At 35.3% G+C, this 16,027-nt stretch overlaps 5 protein-coding genes across 5 annotated transcripts; 2 read left to right on the top strand and 3 right to left on the bottom strand.

Annotated features, from left to right (window-relative positions):
• Window positions 1-754: 754 nt before the first annotated feature.
• PHYBLDRAFT_172139 (Zn(2)-C6 fungal-specific transcription factor) lies at window positions 755-2,974 on the top strand (the record flags this gene model as incomplete). Its single annotated transcript, XM_018436742.1, has 10 exons — window positions 755-917; window positions 983-1,024; window positions 1,153-1,356; window positions 1,461-1,569; window positions 1,654-1,717; window positions 1,882-2,123; window positions 2,227-2,359; window positions 2,426-2,551; window positions 2,673-2,870; window positions 2,933-2,974. 10 exons carry the CDS (start codon window positions 755-757, stop codon window positions 2,972-2,974), a joined length of 1,323 nt encoding a protein of 440 aa, XP_018287540.1.
• Window positions 2,975-3,120: 146 nt separating this feature from the next.
• PHYBLDRAFT_188272 (hypothetical protein) lies at window positions 3,121-5,219 on the bottom strand (the record flags this gene model as incomplete). Its single annotated transcript, XM_018439477.1, has 9 exons — window positions 4,922-5,219; window positions 4,775-4,846; window positions 4,499-4,665; window positions 4,171-4,366; window positions 4,044-4,061; window positions 3,810-3,963; window positions 3,618-3,717; window positions 3,442-3,548; window positions 3,121-3,148 (listed from the first exon to the last, which is right to left on the bottom strand). Exons 1-9 carry the CDS (start codon window positions 4,983-4,985, stop codon window positions 3,121-3,123), a joined length of 906 nt encoding a protein of 301 aa, XP_018287539.1. The 5' UTR covers window positions 4,986-5,219.
• A 1,331-nt stretch (window positions 5,220-6,550) lies between these two features.
• On the bottom strand, window positions 6,551-8,425 carry PHYBLDRAFT_172137 (hypothetical protein; the record flags this gene model as incomplete). Its single annotated transcript, XM_018436741.1, has 4 exons — window positions 6,551-7,101; window positions 7,202-7,729; window positions 8,202-8,266; window positions 8,361-8,425. 4 exons carry the CDS (start codon window positions 8,423-8,425, stop codon window positions 6,551-6,553), a joined length of 1,209 nt encoding a protein of 402 aa, XP_018287538.1.
• A 2,965-nt stretch (window positions 8,426-11,390) lies between these two features.
• On the bottom strand, window positions 11,391-12,310 carry PHYBLDRAFT_159777 (hypothetical protein; the record flags this gene model as incomplete). The annotated part of the gene is made up of 1 exon (XM_018434059.1): window positions 11,391-12,310. The coding sequence occupies one exon, from the start codon at window positions 12,305-12,307 to the stop codon at window positions 11,654-11,656; it is 654 nt and encodes a 217-aa protein (XP_018287537.1). The 3' UTR covers window positions 11,391-11,653.
• A 1,053-nt stretch (window positions 12,311-13,363) lies between these two features.
• On the top strand, window positions 13,364-15,475 carry PHYBLDRAFT_96888 (hypothetical protein; the record flags this gene model as incomplete). Its single annotated transcript, XM_018443987.1, has 6 exons — window positions 13,364-13,633; window positions 13,785-14,031; window positions 14,139-14,509; window positions 14,609-14,708; window positions 14,823-14,913; window positions 14,971-15,475. Coding segments are annotated over 6 exons (1,584 nt in total), but the record flags the coding sequence as incomplete, so codon positions are not given.
• Window positions 15,476-16,027: the final 552 nt, after the last annotated feature.

The raw sequence follows: 16,027 nt of genomic DNA, 5'->3' as shown, positions 1-16,027 counted from the left end.
TATCAAATTTCCATATTATTATTAGAATAAATGTTTTCCGCGCACTTTTGGTATTAATGATATTCTGTAATATCATTTGTGCGCGTATAAAACTTACTATTGAAAAAATCGAAAATCATTGCTACTGTTATATTTTATTTTATTTTATTTTATTTTTGGTCCAGAGGTTTGGTTCAAGTGATTTTCTACACTAAATTATAAAGTAGTTAAATATGTAAATGGAAGATTTGAATAGAAGGACAATAAATCGTTAATTAAAGCGATCCATGTCTTGTTTCAGTACACAATTCGTTGGCCAAGGGGAGGAAGGAGGAGAAGTTGGGGAGGTGCGTATGCCTTGATAGTTATATTGATTCAGAAGAAGTGTAAAGTACCGTCCAAAGAAAAATGAAAATGAAAATAAAGTGAGATATATAAAAATGAAGAAGCCTTTCCTGGTTTACAAAGACATTCCATTCTCGGGCAGAAAGGCTCCTTTGGTTGGTTTCAAGCGGGGATTGTAACCCCTAGAAAACCGAGCAAGTATCATTTGTTATCTCTTTTAACAACAGCCTCATCGTCCTTGTTCACTTGTCTGCACAAATCCTCAAAAAAGCATCCGCATTATTATTTACTTCCAGTGTCGGTTTCACGTCTCTCTGTACCTTTCTATTTTTTTGTGCGTGATTGTAAGGTGCATGCGCTTTAGAGTGTGATCCATTCTACAAGTTACCTCCCCCATTCCTTTTACAAACCCGAAATTCGAGCTTCTCTTATGGATTCACCTACCCAATCCCAGCAGCAGCAATCGCACGACAGTAGCCAACCTGGCACTCCAAACACCCCCGGTGGCGATTCTGCTTCAGAACAATCCCCGAGTAGTTCTGCTGACCCAAAGAAGAAGAGAACAGGTCCAAAGCGACGCAAGGTGACCCATGGTACGAAGATTAAAGGAAAATTTTACAATTTGTTGTAGAGACCTAATTACGTCCAAATTGAATAGCATGTGTGTATTGTAGACGCTCTCACATGACATGCGATGATGGTAAGTTAAAATAAAGAAGAAGAGGCAATTAAATCGGCTTGATTAGAGTAAATCTACTTATTACAATCAGCGAATCAATCAATCAATCATTCAATAAAATAAACAATCTCTTTTTTTTTGTATTTTAGGTCGTCCTTGTCAGAGGTGTATCAAGCGTAGTATAGGCCACATGTGTCATGATGAAGCTAAGAACCCTAGTACAGCACAGTCTACACAGTCTGCAAAAAGATCCTCGTCTACATCTACACCTGTAACCACTGCTATGAGTACAAATGGAGTAAATCCCGCAAACAACAACTATATGTCTTTGGCAAATATGTCTGGTACTAATGGTATAGTGTCTATTAATGCTCCTACTAAGAGAAAGAGAATGGGATGGCTATGAATGATGCGTATAGATGAATAAATGTATTGAATGTACTTTTCATGTGTGCAGGAACCAATACCAATTTAGGTGGATTACCACTTCAATTCTTTGGGCAAATGGGTACCGGACAACTTACATTTGCAAGTGAGCACATGGGTAATGAAATATCGGTTATAAGGTATGGTAAAAACAGCAGAGTGTGTATAAGAGATAGTATAAATGAATGTGGGCACGTATATATGTATATGTGTATATATATAAGAAAGCAATTTGGTGACTCAATTTTAATGGGTGTACTTTTAGCGATTTTCTTGATTCACTTGGCAGTGATACCCATCCTATCTATGGAAGCTCACAGCAGCAGCAGCAGCAAGCACACCAGCAACAACAGCAACAAGTACAACAACATCACTTACAGCAGCAGCAGCAACCTCAGTCAAATCAGCAAAACCAGCACCAACACCACCACCAACAACAACTCCATCAACAGCAACAGCAACATCATCATCATCAACAACATCAGCAACACCAAAACCATCAGACACAACCAAATACGCCTACATCTGCTGTAAATACTGCCGAGAAATTCTTCTTGACGGCTGCTGATCCATCAGATGGTAAACTGGAAGACCGTTTAACAGAAGTCATCAATGCGAAATACGAAGCCGGATTTTTGAAACCCTACAACTATGTCAATGGATATGCACGACTACAAAAATACATGGATAATAAGTAAGTAGGAATGGCTTTTGATTTTCCTCGACTGAAGTGTGTCTGTTATTATCATTCTTATTATTTGTGTTGTTTTGTTTTGTTATTACTCTGGTTTCCGTAGTATGTCTGCATCAAGTAGGCAGCGTATATTGAATGTCATGGGCACTTTTCGTCCTGCATTCAGATCTGTAGCACAGTCTTTGACAGACATCGATTTAATTCTAGTAGAAGAGGCCTTTGAGAGGCTTTTATTGGTAATGACCTTCAGAATATGAATACATTGTTCCTCTGTATCTGTTTGTTAACCAATTGCTATTTAGGACTACGATCGTGTGTTTAGCTCAATGGGAATTCCAGCATGCCTTTGGCGTCGAACGGGTGAGATTTACAAGGGAAACAAAGAGTTTGCTTCACTTGTGAATGTACCCATCGAAACCTTGAGAGAGGTAAAAACAAAAACAAAAACAAAAAAGAGATAAAAATAATTGCACGACAAGAAAGAGACAGTAAAGAGGGCCACCCTGGTTGAAAACAAATAATAATAATTGTATGTATTTTAATTATTAGGGGCGTCTGTGCATTTATGAACTAATGGCAGAAGAATCTGCAGTTAATTACTGGGAGAAATATGGCAACATTGCTTTTGATCCCGGGCAAAAAGCTGTCCTGACATCGTGTCTTTTGAAAAGTCCTGATCCAGAAAACACCAGCGTAATTTCATGCTGTTTCTCATTTACCATCAGAAGAGATAAATACAACATCCCGGTAAGTGCGATCTCATCGTATCAATCTACTTGATATTGACTTGCCCCGTTGGCTGTACATAGACTGTTATTGTAGGAAACTTTTTACCAGTACAGCTCCAATAATAGAATTAAATAGTAATAATAGTAATAATAATAAAGAAGAGGCTCGTTTTCCATGTTTTTTTTTTTTGGTTTTTTTTTTGTTCATCTATTTTGGTTTTTATTTTATTTTGTGTTTGTTTGTTTGTTTTTAAAATGTATTACTGAACCTACTTCTTTTTACTATTGTTAATACTTCTTCAAGATAATAAATAGAAAAAGAAAAGAAAAAGGGAAAAGAAGAGAGAATGGGAAGTGGAGGGGATGATGATAAGAAAGAATATTTGCGATGAACATATTTTCTTTTTTTTTCTTTCTTTTTTGTTGTTGTTGTTGTTGTTGTTGCTATTGTTGGTTGAACGTACACTATCTGCTGCGAGATATATATAAAAATCTTGGTGTTCAAATACTATTTACACAGAGGCAATAGCCAGAGGAAGAGGGAATAAAAGGGACAGAATGTTGAAGAATAAAGAAAGAAAAAGGCTTACTTTCTATGTTTGCCTTTCATTTTGGTAGAGCAGTTATTGCAGTACCATTTACCCTTTGGTACTGTCTTTAAATCAACACATGCCAAATGGAACCACTCAATCTCACACTACGAAACACAGTTAGGAGATTGTAAACTTATGGTTCTTGCTATAAGAAAAAAATATAGGAAACTTACGTCGGTATTATCACATGCAACCATCTCCCCATACGATACTTGCTGACAATAACAGTAAAGAGGCTCATTTGGATCGATAGACAGGTCAGCCGGCACCACGCTACAAATATTGTTTAGTTTACTATCAAAACCAACTCATTCATACACCCATGCATATTTATGTATATATGGATGTATAAATATTAGACTCACGTTTTTGCCTTTCCATTGCCATTCTTATTTGTTCCCATGGCTGTTTTTGACTGCTTCTCTTTTTCAATCTGTGTCTTAATCCTAGCATCCTTAAGAGTCTGGGCTCGCAAAGATGCAGGAGGAGGAGTTCCGTTGTCTTTTGCTGTCTTTCGTTCTATGCAAATAATACAGTACATATAAAGGTCAGTCCTAATGTACAACTGAAATTATCAAAAAAAAAAAAGAAAAGCTTACTTTTTGTAGCCAACACTTCTAAGCAAAAACCATAAATTGCAATATATATATACATATATAAAGAGATAAAGAAAGAGAGGAAGTGATTAATAAATATATAACAAAGACTTTTGTACAAAGAACTTACCTCTCTTTTCACTTTTCCCGTCTTTTCGTTCTCTATCCGATCTTTTGTTGGCCTTGTCACGTAAATCAGCGCTTTCCTTTAAACTACGAGCCGAAGGTGCAAGCCCAGGTTGTGAAGTAACACGACTCATTCCGAGCACCTGTTCATCCTCAAATTTTACAAGGTCCGCATCTAATCGGTTACAGTTCTTCTCGGCCTATCACACAACAATACACACACACACACACACACACACACACACATACATACATATATATACACACAGTAAGTAAGTAGGTAAATAAAACTAGACCATGGGAGTCCCGCCAATCCGATCATCAAAATTTACCGTGTCGAATGTAGATTTTGCTAGAGCTACTTTTTCTTCGCCTCTTTTAAGTGTCTCGCTCAAAAAACCACTGAGGATTTTAAGTTTGTCGATTCTCTCGTTGGGATCCATTTCCTTGACATTGTCAATTAGGTCAATAGCTCCCTTGGCAGTGGAATCCAATAGTTCTACAAGGTTGTGTGCAAGGTACTGATGAGTTACCAATTTATAAAATTAAATTATCTCTCTCTCTCTCTCTTTTTTTTACTTCTTCTTTTTCTTTTTCTTTTCTTATACCTTGAGCGTAGCCTTCCAATTCTCTCATCAACGTAAAGTTTCTTTGAAGCTCCAAAGGAAGAGCCTCCATTGCTATAGTTTCACATTTTCAATGTCGAATGTATTATATTTCTTTCTCTTTATTCTTTATAGCGGACTTGGTCTTACTGTCAACATAATCGTCTAAATAAACGAGCCCGTCCATGAGCTTTGCTGATGTTGACGGCTTCATTGTCTTAATGTAATTGGTTCTTTGCGCGCGTGTGTGTGTACGAGAGAGAGAAGAAAAAAAAAGGTTTGGTGTAGGTATGTTGGATGCTCGTACGTGTGTATATCTGAGTATCTTTTTGTTTTGCTTTGTGGGTATGTGTGTGTGTGTGTGTGTGTGTGTGTGTGTTTCTATGTTTCTGTGTGTATGTGCGTGCGTGTGTACAAAGGTTGTGCCTGGTATGCAATTTTCTTTTTTAGAATGTAAAAAGAAAATAATAAATATATTATTATGTATGTATTGAGTGAATGTGAGAGTGAAATTTGAGTGTGAAAATAGTTCTCTTTAGCGGTCACGCTACTCATGATGCTGGGATTTGTAGGAATAGACGCTTGTATATATAAAGAGGCGATAGAATATTTTAAATGTGTGTAGGTATTTTTGGGATTTATATAAAAATTAATCTTAAAAAAAAATATTGTTGTGATGGTGAGATATTATATTTATTTATTTTTTGGATAATTTATTACAAGCAAGACATCTGATTGTTTGCTTAGTAATTAACTCATTAAGTTTATTAAACAACAGCTATTAGAATAAAATGAGAGTTTAAAGGTAAGAAAAAGGAAAGGCAAAGGCAAAGGCAAAGGCAAAGGCAAAAAGAAGGGGGAAGGAGGAGGAGGAAGTATCGAAAGAAGGAGTAGTATGTTTTAGCTATTTTTACTTACTAGAAAATAGAAGGGAGGGAGGGGGGGGGGAGTAATTCTGATTTAAAAAAATCGAAATTTCAATAGTGTGTTGATGTTCTTACTTTGATCAACCAAAACGAACACTACTTTATTTTTACTACACAACAGAAGGGCGAGAATATTGCCAAGCTATTCCCAGTGTCTATAATATGCTTATTAAACATATTGCTTTAAAGAAGTTTAAAACAATTGAGCACGTTTTTTATGTGCTACCTTCTCTTTTAACATTCACTGAATACTTCATAATTTACCAAACATGGATCATAACCCAAAATTATTATTATTTTATTAATTTAATTTTTTTATTTTATTTTATATTATTTTTATTGTTTTGCTGCGGCAGTAATCTGCAATAATCATACACATATATACATATACTTTAATGCACATGGATAATGATAATAACAATAATAGAAAAAATAAATGTACGAATTATACTATATTTGATCATTGAATTGACGCATAAAAAAAACCTAATAAAGAAAAATCATAATGTGTGCTTGTAAAATGGAATATGTAAATGTCTTTTTATTGTAGTAATTATTTAATGTGAACGATGTTGAATGAGTATAATAGTATAAAATAGAGCAAGCGTAGTTACAAAACAAGAAGAAAAAGAAGAAGAAGAAGAGTGAAGGTGTATACAATAGAACGATAGAAGCTATAATGAAGAAAGAAAGGCATGAACGTAAAGACAGAATATGATGAAGGCGTATAGAAAATTGGTGATTTTGGTGATGATTATATATGGTCATGGGATGTGTCATTGATGTAGCATGGATGGAAAGTAAAGAAAAAGAAATAAAAAATATATAAAATAAAAAGAATAAAATGGTATGCTTAAGAAAAGAAGATTGGAGGAGTTGCCCATGAATCGGCAAGACTAGATAGCCATTGAGCAACATTGTCTGGGATATCACAATACAAAATATGTTTGAGAATTTCTTGTTTAACATTAGCAGAATCGTGAAACTCGTCGTATGCAAATTCGGGTTCAATTAATTCCATTGCAATACGTTCGTATACGACTGTGAGATCTGGAGTTGGTTCTCCTTCGATTGTTGCAGCGTAATTGTCCATGCTGCCAAAGGTAACAGGAACATGAGGGGCAAACGGAAATAAACCGTACCGGGTTTCATTAGGTTTGATGGGCATTTGACGCGCGCATTCAGCCAAGAAAAGATTGTGGCACCAGAGTGGTAATCGACCGCGAATCAAAACATCACTTGCACCACCATAGGGGTTTGTGTATCGAACACCAAAAGTGTAACTATAAGGAATGAAGGTTGCAACTGTACTAGACCAAGTTGATGCTGATATTGAGCTTGGTGTTGTCTGTGACGAGATAAAATCTAGAGAGCTGTAGTCAAATGTATCAATAGGCGCATCGACTACACACATATAAAAAAATATAAGTTATTATGATTAGATATTTGAATGTCTTGGTATGAATATTTAGATTTATTTGAAAAACAAACAAAAAAAACGTACCATTGTCTAGACTCTGCAAGAAGCAGTCTTCAAACATGGACAAGGTCGGGGAGTTGCATTTTGGCACGGTCTGCCATTTTTGATGTACGAAAACACCTTTAGAGAGGCGAATGATTGAAGATTGATCTTCGCAATTGACATTGAGACAATGTATCATACGGTGAAGAAGGTTTTCTGATCGAAGTTGTCGATATGAGAATAAGTCCTTGATCGAAAGGGATTCTGAATCAAAGATAGAGTGGGCATGTTTGGAGAATTCAGGCACATTTTTCTTGTCTGTGTGGGTGTGCTTAGCGATGATTCGTATAGGTGATGGTAATATGACACTGGTAGTGTTATACATCTGCTGAATCATTTTTGCGTAAATGTCTTCCCAGTCCTCTTCTACATGATCTGGTAGTCTAGGATCACTCGTAATTTGATCTCCAAAAAGTATGTCGTTCAGGTCGACACTCGGGCTTCTAATATCAGACAATAGTTTGTCTGAAGAAGAGACTGGGGAGTTGAAGAAATTATAGGTGGCATATACTGAAGACATTAGATATTAAGAAGAGAGAAGACAATAAAATAAAAGGAGGAGGAAGACGACGAAAAGAACAACATCCTTTTTATCTTTTTTTTTTTTTACTTGTTGTATCAGTCGAGCAGTCACTGGGGGATTGTCTTTAGTATGTCCGGTAGGGATAGTGTGCAAAAAGTTATTTTTTGACTCAAGCGGAATGATTAACGGAAATTGAATGAGTTTTGAAAAAAAAAAAGAAAAAAAAAGGAAGAAAAAATCAGAGATGCCAGCGCGTGTTCCAGGACCCTGTTTCGTCTTGGTAAAGATCAGTATAATTTATACTATGATACTATTATATCTTTATACCTTTTTGCTTTCTTTTGCATTAGACAGGAATAGATCATGTCTCTATTTATGGTAAAGCAGGTTACTCCAACTTGGCAAAGTGTCGTATATTCGGTAGTAGTTGCGTTTTTCTACAGTTGCAATATGTCTTACAATTATATTTTAGAGCATGCAAGTGGCAGGAAATAACCTTGAAAAATCTAGCTGAACGCAGATTTCTCATTTTATTATTTTTATTCTCAGTTAAAAAAATTTAGTATCTTAAAATAGGCAAGATGATTACATACTAAGGAGGGGCTCAAGCCAACTTACCTATTCTTTCCATGGATATGCACCTTCCCGGTGGCCGGCGGGCAGCCCGGGATAATGGATTCCATTTTGACAAAGATACTTACAGAAGGGGGGGTAGATTTCTTTTTTATTATTATTTTTATTGTGCCTAGATACTTTAAGTACAACAGTCCATTATATATAGTGTAATATAAATAAATATATATAGATATATACTTTTTGTTCTATCCTACTTCTTTCTAAACTATGGTTCTATTAACTTCTGATATACTACATGTGGATGTACGCGTCAGCTTTCCTAATTCAGACACACACACACACACACACAACACACACACAACACACATTATATACACACACTATATACACACACTGCTTTATTTATTTTATCTATTATCCATTATCTGTGTATCTTGTATGTATGTAACTGTGTATATATGTATATATACGTATATGCCTTGTTTGGTATTTATGCCAGATCGAAATAGTATAATAAATCGATGCAGTGGAACCTTGTCTGAAATACTATTTAGCATATCTGACCCACTCGCCAGGTAACTTCTAGTCAATTAGATACGTTTTTTTTTGTTTTTTTTTTGTTTTGTGGCGAAGTAAGTTCTGGGCCTCATAGTCTATTTTTCAATCTCCTTTTATTTTTATATTTTATGTCTTCAAACTTAAACATAATTTTATCAGATCAAGAAAAATATATAAAAAATTGTATACCTAAAATTTCGCGGATCTTCGGTCTATTGGAGCGACGAGTGTAATAAATATATATATGGGAAGATATCGGTAGAGCAATCTGATTTACCCACAAAGAGGTGATGTCTTATTGTTAATTACAGTTGTATTAACAACTATTGTGTTCTTTAAATTCCCAAAAACAAAAACGAAAACAAAAATTTGGAAACCACAAAGGCCGAATCAGAAGTACAAGTTCTTTATGATTATTGCTATTAATTTTATAGTTTTCGATTTATTTATTTTTGAGTCAAGGATTACATTAATAATCCAAAGTGGTCATGAGGAATTTATTGATCTGGCCTCTTATATTCACCTCCCTCAATTTAGGCTGCCATGGTTGTCGGTTCCACCATTATAACTCTGAACTAAATCAAGAAATTTGTTGTATTTTAAAAAATAAAAAAGTTAACCTTAAATTTTATTGAGTCAAATCGTAATTTCTTGAACTTGATTTCGGAAAACTGGTTGAGGTAAGGCAGAATGTGTCAGTCAAACAAATATATCGGTGAATAACATATATACATATATGTGAGTGGTCAGAAGTGATCTTGTGTGCGTATATAGTGTATCTAGTGTATCTAGTGTATCTAGTGTTTGTAGTGTTTGTATAGGCGTGTGATAGTTGAAATATATAGTCAAAAGAATATATATATATTCTTTTTTAATGCTTTGATTTCTATTGATCTGTTTAAATAGTAAATTTCCAGGGTCTATAAATTTTCGATATATCTAATATTACAAATGATTTGTAAGCATTCTGTGTATTTCTAATCAATAGATAAATAGGAAACTAAGATGTGTACAAAATGCACGATTGACCTCATGTCATTTTTATTTTTGTATTTTGGGCGTGGCTGTGAGTCTACAACATGTGTATTGGAATCCAATTTCTCAAAGGTATTAAATTTTCCAGATTACAAATTTTCATTACAATGATATTCTTCGTATCTACACATCTTTGTTTCAAGTCAATAACAGTGTGAACAAAATACAGGCTATCATATTATCCCCCAAAGCATAGTTAATATTCTTCACCATTTTATTATACTTTTTTTACCTTTATATATATATATATATATATATATTAAAACAAAACCCAAGTTACCATGACAGTATTCTGGAAACTTCTTAACCTTTAAAAGCTTTTATTTTTATTTTTATTTTTATTTATTATCTCCAAGGCTTTAGCTATCAAGACACACACACAAATGCGCGCACATGTGTACATAAATTACCATTTTTTTATTTTACTTTTTTTTTTAATCTTAATATGCAAGTCATCTATAATTCACTATTACATCACATCTTCCTAAATCTTCATTGGTAGCTCATTAGGACTCATCATTACACTGTAATACAAACTATAGCTGTCAAGAGCCCTATATATATATATATATATATACATAGATCATAAAAATATATTGATTGTCCATAACAACTTATTTCTCGCAAACTATTCGTTAATTGAAAACAAACAAACAAAAAAAGAAAGTCTGGGCTTTGGAATCAGATATTCTTGTCTTATATATGTGCAGAGAGAGAGAGAGAAAGAAAATAAACCCCATATCTTGCATTGTTACACATAAATAAAAGCACTTGGCAAAGACTTGCATATGTTTGTCTTACGTGAGATTTGTTCGGTTTTTACTAATATTGAATTATTGGTAACATTTGATCGTGTTAGGCTGTGGGATTCAGCAACGTGTCGGTTTTTATGTAGTAGTGAAACCATGAATGCATGTTCGGGCCGGACTAGTGTAGTCTGTCCTTAGGACATAATAAAAACAATAACAAAACAAGTTAGTCCACTAGATTTATATTAGAAAGAGAGAAGGAAAAATAATCAGGCGCCTTACTTAACCGACGTTTGAAAGTTTTTTTTTGTCTTGGTATTAATGTGTGTAATTGTTCGTTTTAACTTTATACCGTAATCGTGTCAAAAATAACCTTGAATAGGATCATTTGCCAAGCAAAACCAACGAAGTATTTCAAAAGTTCTATATTTTGCTTGTATCCTCAAATCTGGGCTTCATTCCCATTATTATCAGCTCACAGACCATAATAAAGTTTCATGTACAGTATCTGAGAACACAGGCTACGAACACATATACATATACATATACATATACATATACATATACATATATATATATATATACGTGTGTGTATGTGTTTAGAGAAAAAAAAAAGAAAAAAAAGGAATTGCAAAGGACAAAATTTGTAGTAAACTCTATTCTATTTTAAATGTGAGTACTACAAGTCTTGTACAAAGTATTGCTTGACTTGGCTTGGCTTGATTTGATTCGATTTGACTCAGCTTTCAAGGAAGTTTGTGCAATTGGCAGAAGAAAGAATAGAATAGGATAGAATAGGATAGAGTAGAATAGTAATAAAATAAAATAATATAATATAATATATATATATAAGAAGGCAGGAAGTGGAAGGAGGGGAGGAGAGGCATTTGTGATTTTGTGAAGAAAGAAAGAGGGGGGATGTTGATGGTGCTTGTGAGTGTACTGGTGTTGTTGAATATATATATATATCTTTTTTTTTGGTTTCCTCTTTTACTAAGATTGTTCCTCCTTGCACTGCAGTTGATTAATCAAACGCATAATTGTTCGTGCTGGGTTGTTGTTGAACGCAAGCTGACGAAGATTTGCGATATCTTTGTTCGTGGCACCCTCGCCCCGTTCCCGCAAGAAATCGCGGATTGTATTGTTTGTTGCGCCAGTTTCCATCATATTCAGTGCGAGTGTACGTGAAACCTCAGTTAGACGTCTGTGCTGAGAATAATAGTAAATATCATCGGCATACGGATGGTTGTGAAGTGGACAGCCATCCTTGTTGGGATCGCCACCGTATATCTCAGTCACCACCCATACAGCATTTCGCAGTCTGATCTTGATGAAATATGGACAATTCATTCGCATCGAATCCTTGTTGCGTGTTCGCTTTGGCATAATATCTTTTGGTAAAAGTGATACTGAATCTTCAGTAGGATGGCCTGTTTGCATAGATGTGCTCTCAACAAATAGCTCATCTTTTTTTTCTCGTCGCTTTGCCTTTTCCTCTCGATTACGTGGGTGGCCATGGTGCACACATCCCATTGTAACCACAAGTGCATTGCTTCTAACAGTAGAAAGCGCAAACCCTTGTTCTTTTGCATATGCCTTACAGGCGTTTCGGGCTTCGTTTTTGGTTGGATACTCGTTGTTCAGCATGACTGGTAAAAAGCGAAAGGATAGAAAATCGCTAGGTGCACCAAGAATTTTGATAGTAAACACCAAAGGCTGTGCTTACTTACTTGCTAAGCCTGTTGACGTCATCATATCTTTGTCTCTAATAAAATAAAAAGAAAAAGGCTAGGCCATAGAAAATTACCCAGACATTTATTTTCTTATCCTATACTTATCCCATGAATCAATTTTATTTTACTTTATCTATTTTTAATACAATATTCAACTAACAATTAAAACAGAAAAGACGTAAAATATTAAAACAATTCATTTAAATTTACTGAGATATTCATGGAAGCTGCGACAAAAAGAAGTATCTTTTCTTACACACAATATATCCTACTAAGCAATTCATTCATTCGATTCTTGTCACAATCATCACAAAAGCAAATGGTCGATAAGAAATACCACATCACATCATTACCATCCACTCGCACTACAATTACAGCAAAGTCCATCAATACCGTCTCTAAACTCCTTTCTTTTTGATAGAGATATTTAAAATACACTCCCCCAAATCTTTTTGTTGCTATAGCATTGTTCTGTGCTCTGCAATTTAACAAGAAAATCATTTTATTATGGCTGGGTTCCATTTTTATATATACCTAAGGAAATACAATTATGTCCTCCATTTAATTTTGAGTTGCCAGTACTAGGTGTTTCTTTGTTCTTTACAATAGGAAAATTAATCTCATAAATTATCTAGCATTATCTACATATTAGATCAAAGCCATAAAAAAAGTAAAGTAAAATAAAATCACTAGTTTTTTTTTTTTTTTTTTTTTTTTTTTGGCTGTCAATAAGATTAGAAATTCATAGTACTTAAAAGCACTGTATCCTTCAAAAAATAAAATGAAAAAGAAAGGCAATATACATAATGCATTGTTGTAATACACGTGACATGACTGCTTTTGTTGGCGAGATTTTTTTGATTAAAGGCTGTTGTCTTGTAAGCGATGTACAGAACATTGTGCCAACCAAAAAAAGAAAGAAAGGATGTCATCAGAGATTCCTGATCCAACACTTAATTTCAAGCAGTACCAGGCGTCTTTATTCAAAGCGCTTGTCTCTGCAGCTTCGGCGTCTAATGCGCTTCCAATTGAAGACATGGGATTCTACCGAACCTTAGACAAAGAATTTTCGAAAGGCATTGACCATGTTGGATCACGTCTTTTATCTATTTCAAACAACCTTCTTCAAAAATGCTCGGACGATACTGGAATAAGTGCCAAGGATTATGAGGATGTTGACGATGTAGTCGATAATTTTAATGGTGTTGTTGATGTTGTTGATGGTTTATTGGAAAGAACTGTAAGTATTAACAATATTCTTCTTGTGTACACAAATGATTATCGGTATAGATTCTAGGCTGCATTAATAATAATAATAATCTAAAAGTATAAAATATTAAAGGCAAAAAAAAATAATGATTTCTTACTCTTATCACTTGTATGTCTTTTAGGATTTGTGCTTGGATGAAATGGTTGGACGTGTTCACAAACCAGAAAGTTTCTTGCAGCAGACTGCTCCCGAAGTCACACAAGTCTCCCAAAAGTCGCAAAATGGAAAACTTGAGTACAAGTTCCTGCACGCCAAGAACGTTGTTAGACCTCAGATCAAATTCAAAGATCGTATCAATAACTCTTTGACTGCACCAATTGAAAGAAAGATTGTTTACAAACCCCACGCAAAGGTTCCTTTAGACAATAGTAAGCAAACGGGAAAATACATTCATGCGTACATACATATGCGAAATATAGAGATAAGAGATAGAGAGAATTTACGCCCTTTTTTTTTGGTTGGTTATTTTGTGTAGCCGAGACTTTGGAAATGGACAGCGGATCAATCGTCTACTCGCTGCCCCATCCTTATGAGTATGAGATAAAGCACCTTGAATACCCCGAACACATGTTCAAGGAGAAAAAGCCTGAGATGTACAAGCCTTTTGACAAAACTTCTGCAACATGGGTTGACACAGAGGAAGGATTGAGAAAGATGATGGACACATTTGAGGATGTAGAAGAACTGGCTGTGGATTTAGAATATCACAACTACAGAAGTTACCTGGGTTTCACTTGTCTTATGCAAATCAGCACCCGTGATGAAGATTTTATCATTGACACCCTCGAACTCAGAGACAAGATGTGGTTGTTGAATGAGTACTTTGCCGATCCCAATATCGTCAAGGTATGTACAAACTCGGTTTTTTTTAGCTATGAAGTTGAAAATTAAAGTAGATTCCAAAAAAAAAGGCAAAAACTAAATGTTGGTGGTTTTGGTTTTTAGATTCTCCATGGTGCTGACAGTGATATTATTTGGCTGCAACGCGATTTTGGCCTTTATATCGTTAACCTTTTCGATACATATTTTGTCACCAAAGTTTTGGGTAAATAACGGGAAAAATATTGCTGTTTTGTTTCCATTAGTTTATTGAACTACGATAGATGTTGATGACTAATGTTTTATATCTGTCTCTCTCTGTGTGTGTACATTATTTTAGAGTTTCCTCATCACAGCCTTGCCTACTTACTGAAAAAGTACTGCGATTTCGATGCGGATAAAAAATACCAGCTGGCAGATTGGAGAATTCGGTATGCAAGTTTAATATATGATACATTTGGGCTATAGTAATAATTGCTATTCTTTAGTCCTGTTCCGGAAGAGATGTTTGACTATGCGCGCTCTGACACGCACTATCTTCCTTACATCTATGATTGCTTGCGTAACGAGCTGCTGGAAAAATCTGGTGCCAACCAAAACCTACTTCGCCAAGTTCTCCAACGTTCGGCTGAACTATCACTTCACAAAGACGAAAAGGAGATTTACGATGTTAAGAATGGATTGGGTCCTGGTGGGTGGAAGAATGCTTTGGATAAGTGGAAGTATCGTATGAACGACCAACAGTTGAGTGTATTCAAACAGCTGCATTATTGGAGAGATCACATTGCGCGCGAGGAGGATGAATCTGTTCGTTATGTGCTACCAAACCACATGCTCTTTGCACTGGTGGAGAAAATGCCTATTGACTCAGCAGGTGTCATTGGCTGCTGTAACCCTTGCCCTCTTTTGGTTCGCGTAAATGCACAAGCATTAGCGCTTTTGATCCAGCGCGCAAAGGCGGATGCACTCGTGGGAGCTTCTCAAACAGAAGAGTCTGAACCTGTCGAGAAAGCCAGTGCTGTAGTAAACACAAACTCTTTACAAAATCCCAGTCATAAATCACAAGAAAGCAAACAACAAAATCAACCAAAGATCGTAAAGAAGAAGCTAGATCCCTCTGCATTTGATCTTGAAAAGATTGCTGCTGACCGAAAAGTAGAAGCAAGCCGACTCTTGAAAAAGACATCATCATTGTTTCACTCACTTCTCACAGAGTCAATAGAGCCTACTCCAGAACAAAATTTGGCAGATCAGATCCGAGCTACTATAAAGCTGACTTTCCCGTGTGAGGGATTAAAGGTTAAGGTCGCACCAAAGACTCCCGCAGTTCCAGCTGTAGAAATCCCAGCAGATGAACACGTATTTGTCCCAACGACAGAAAGAGAGACAAAACGCAAGGATTCTGATGTAGTCGTACTCAATTCTATGTCTCAAAAGAAGAAAAAGCAAAAAAGAGCACAATAGATAGAAATCAATAGCAACAGCAACAGCAATAGTAATAATTTTTTTCAGATCTTTTAAAAAGATCAAAAAAGATCCCCTCCA

This window comes from Phycomyces blakesleeanus, assembly GCF_001638985.1.
Source record: "Phycomyces blakesleeanus NRRL 1555(-) unplaced genomic scaffold PHYBLscaffold_21, whole genome shotgun sequence".
Classification (NCBI taxonomy): domain Eukaryota; kingdom Fungi; phylum Mucoromycota; class Mucoromycetes; order Mucorales; family Phycomycetaceae; genus Phycomyces; species Phycomyces blakesleeanus.
The sequence above is the reverse complement of the archived record's forward strand: the minus strand, read 5'-3'. Positions and strand labels throughout refer to the sequence as shown.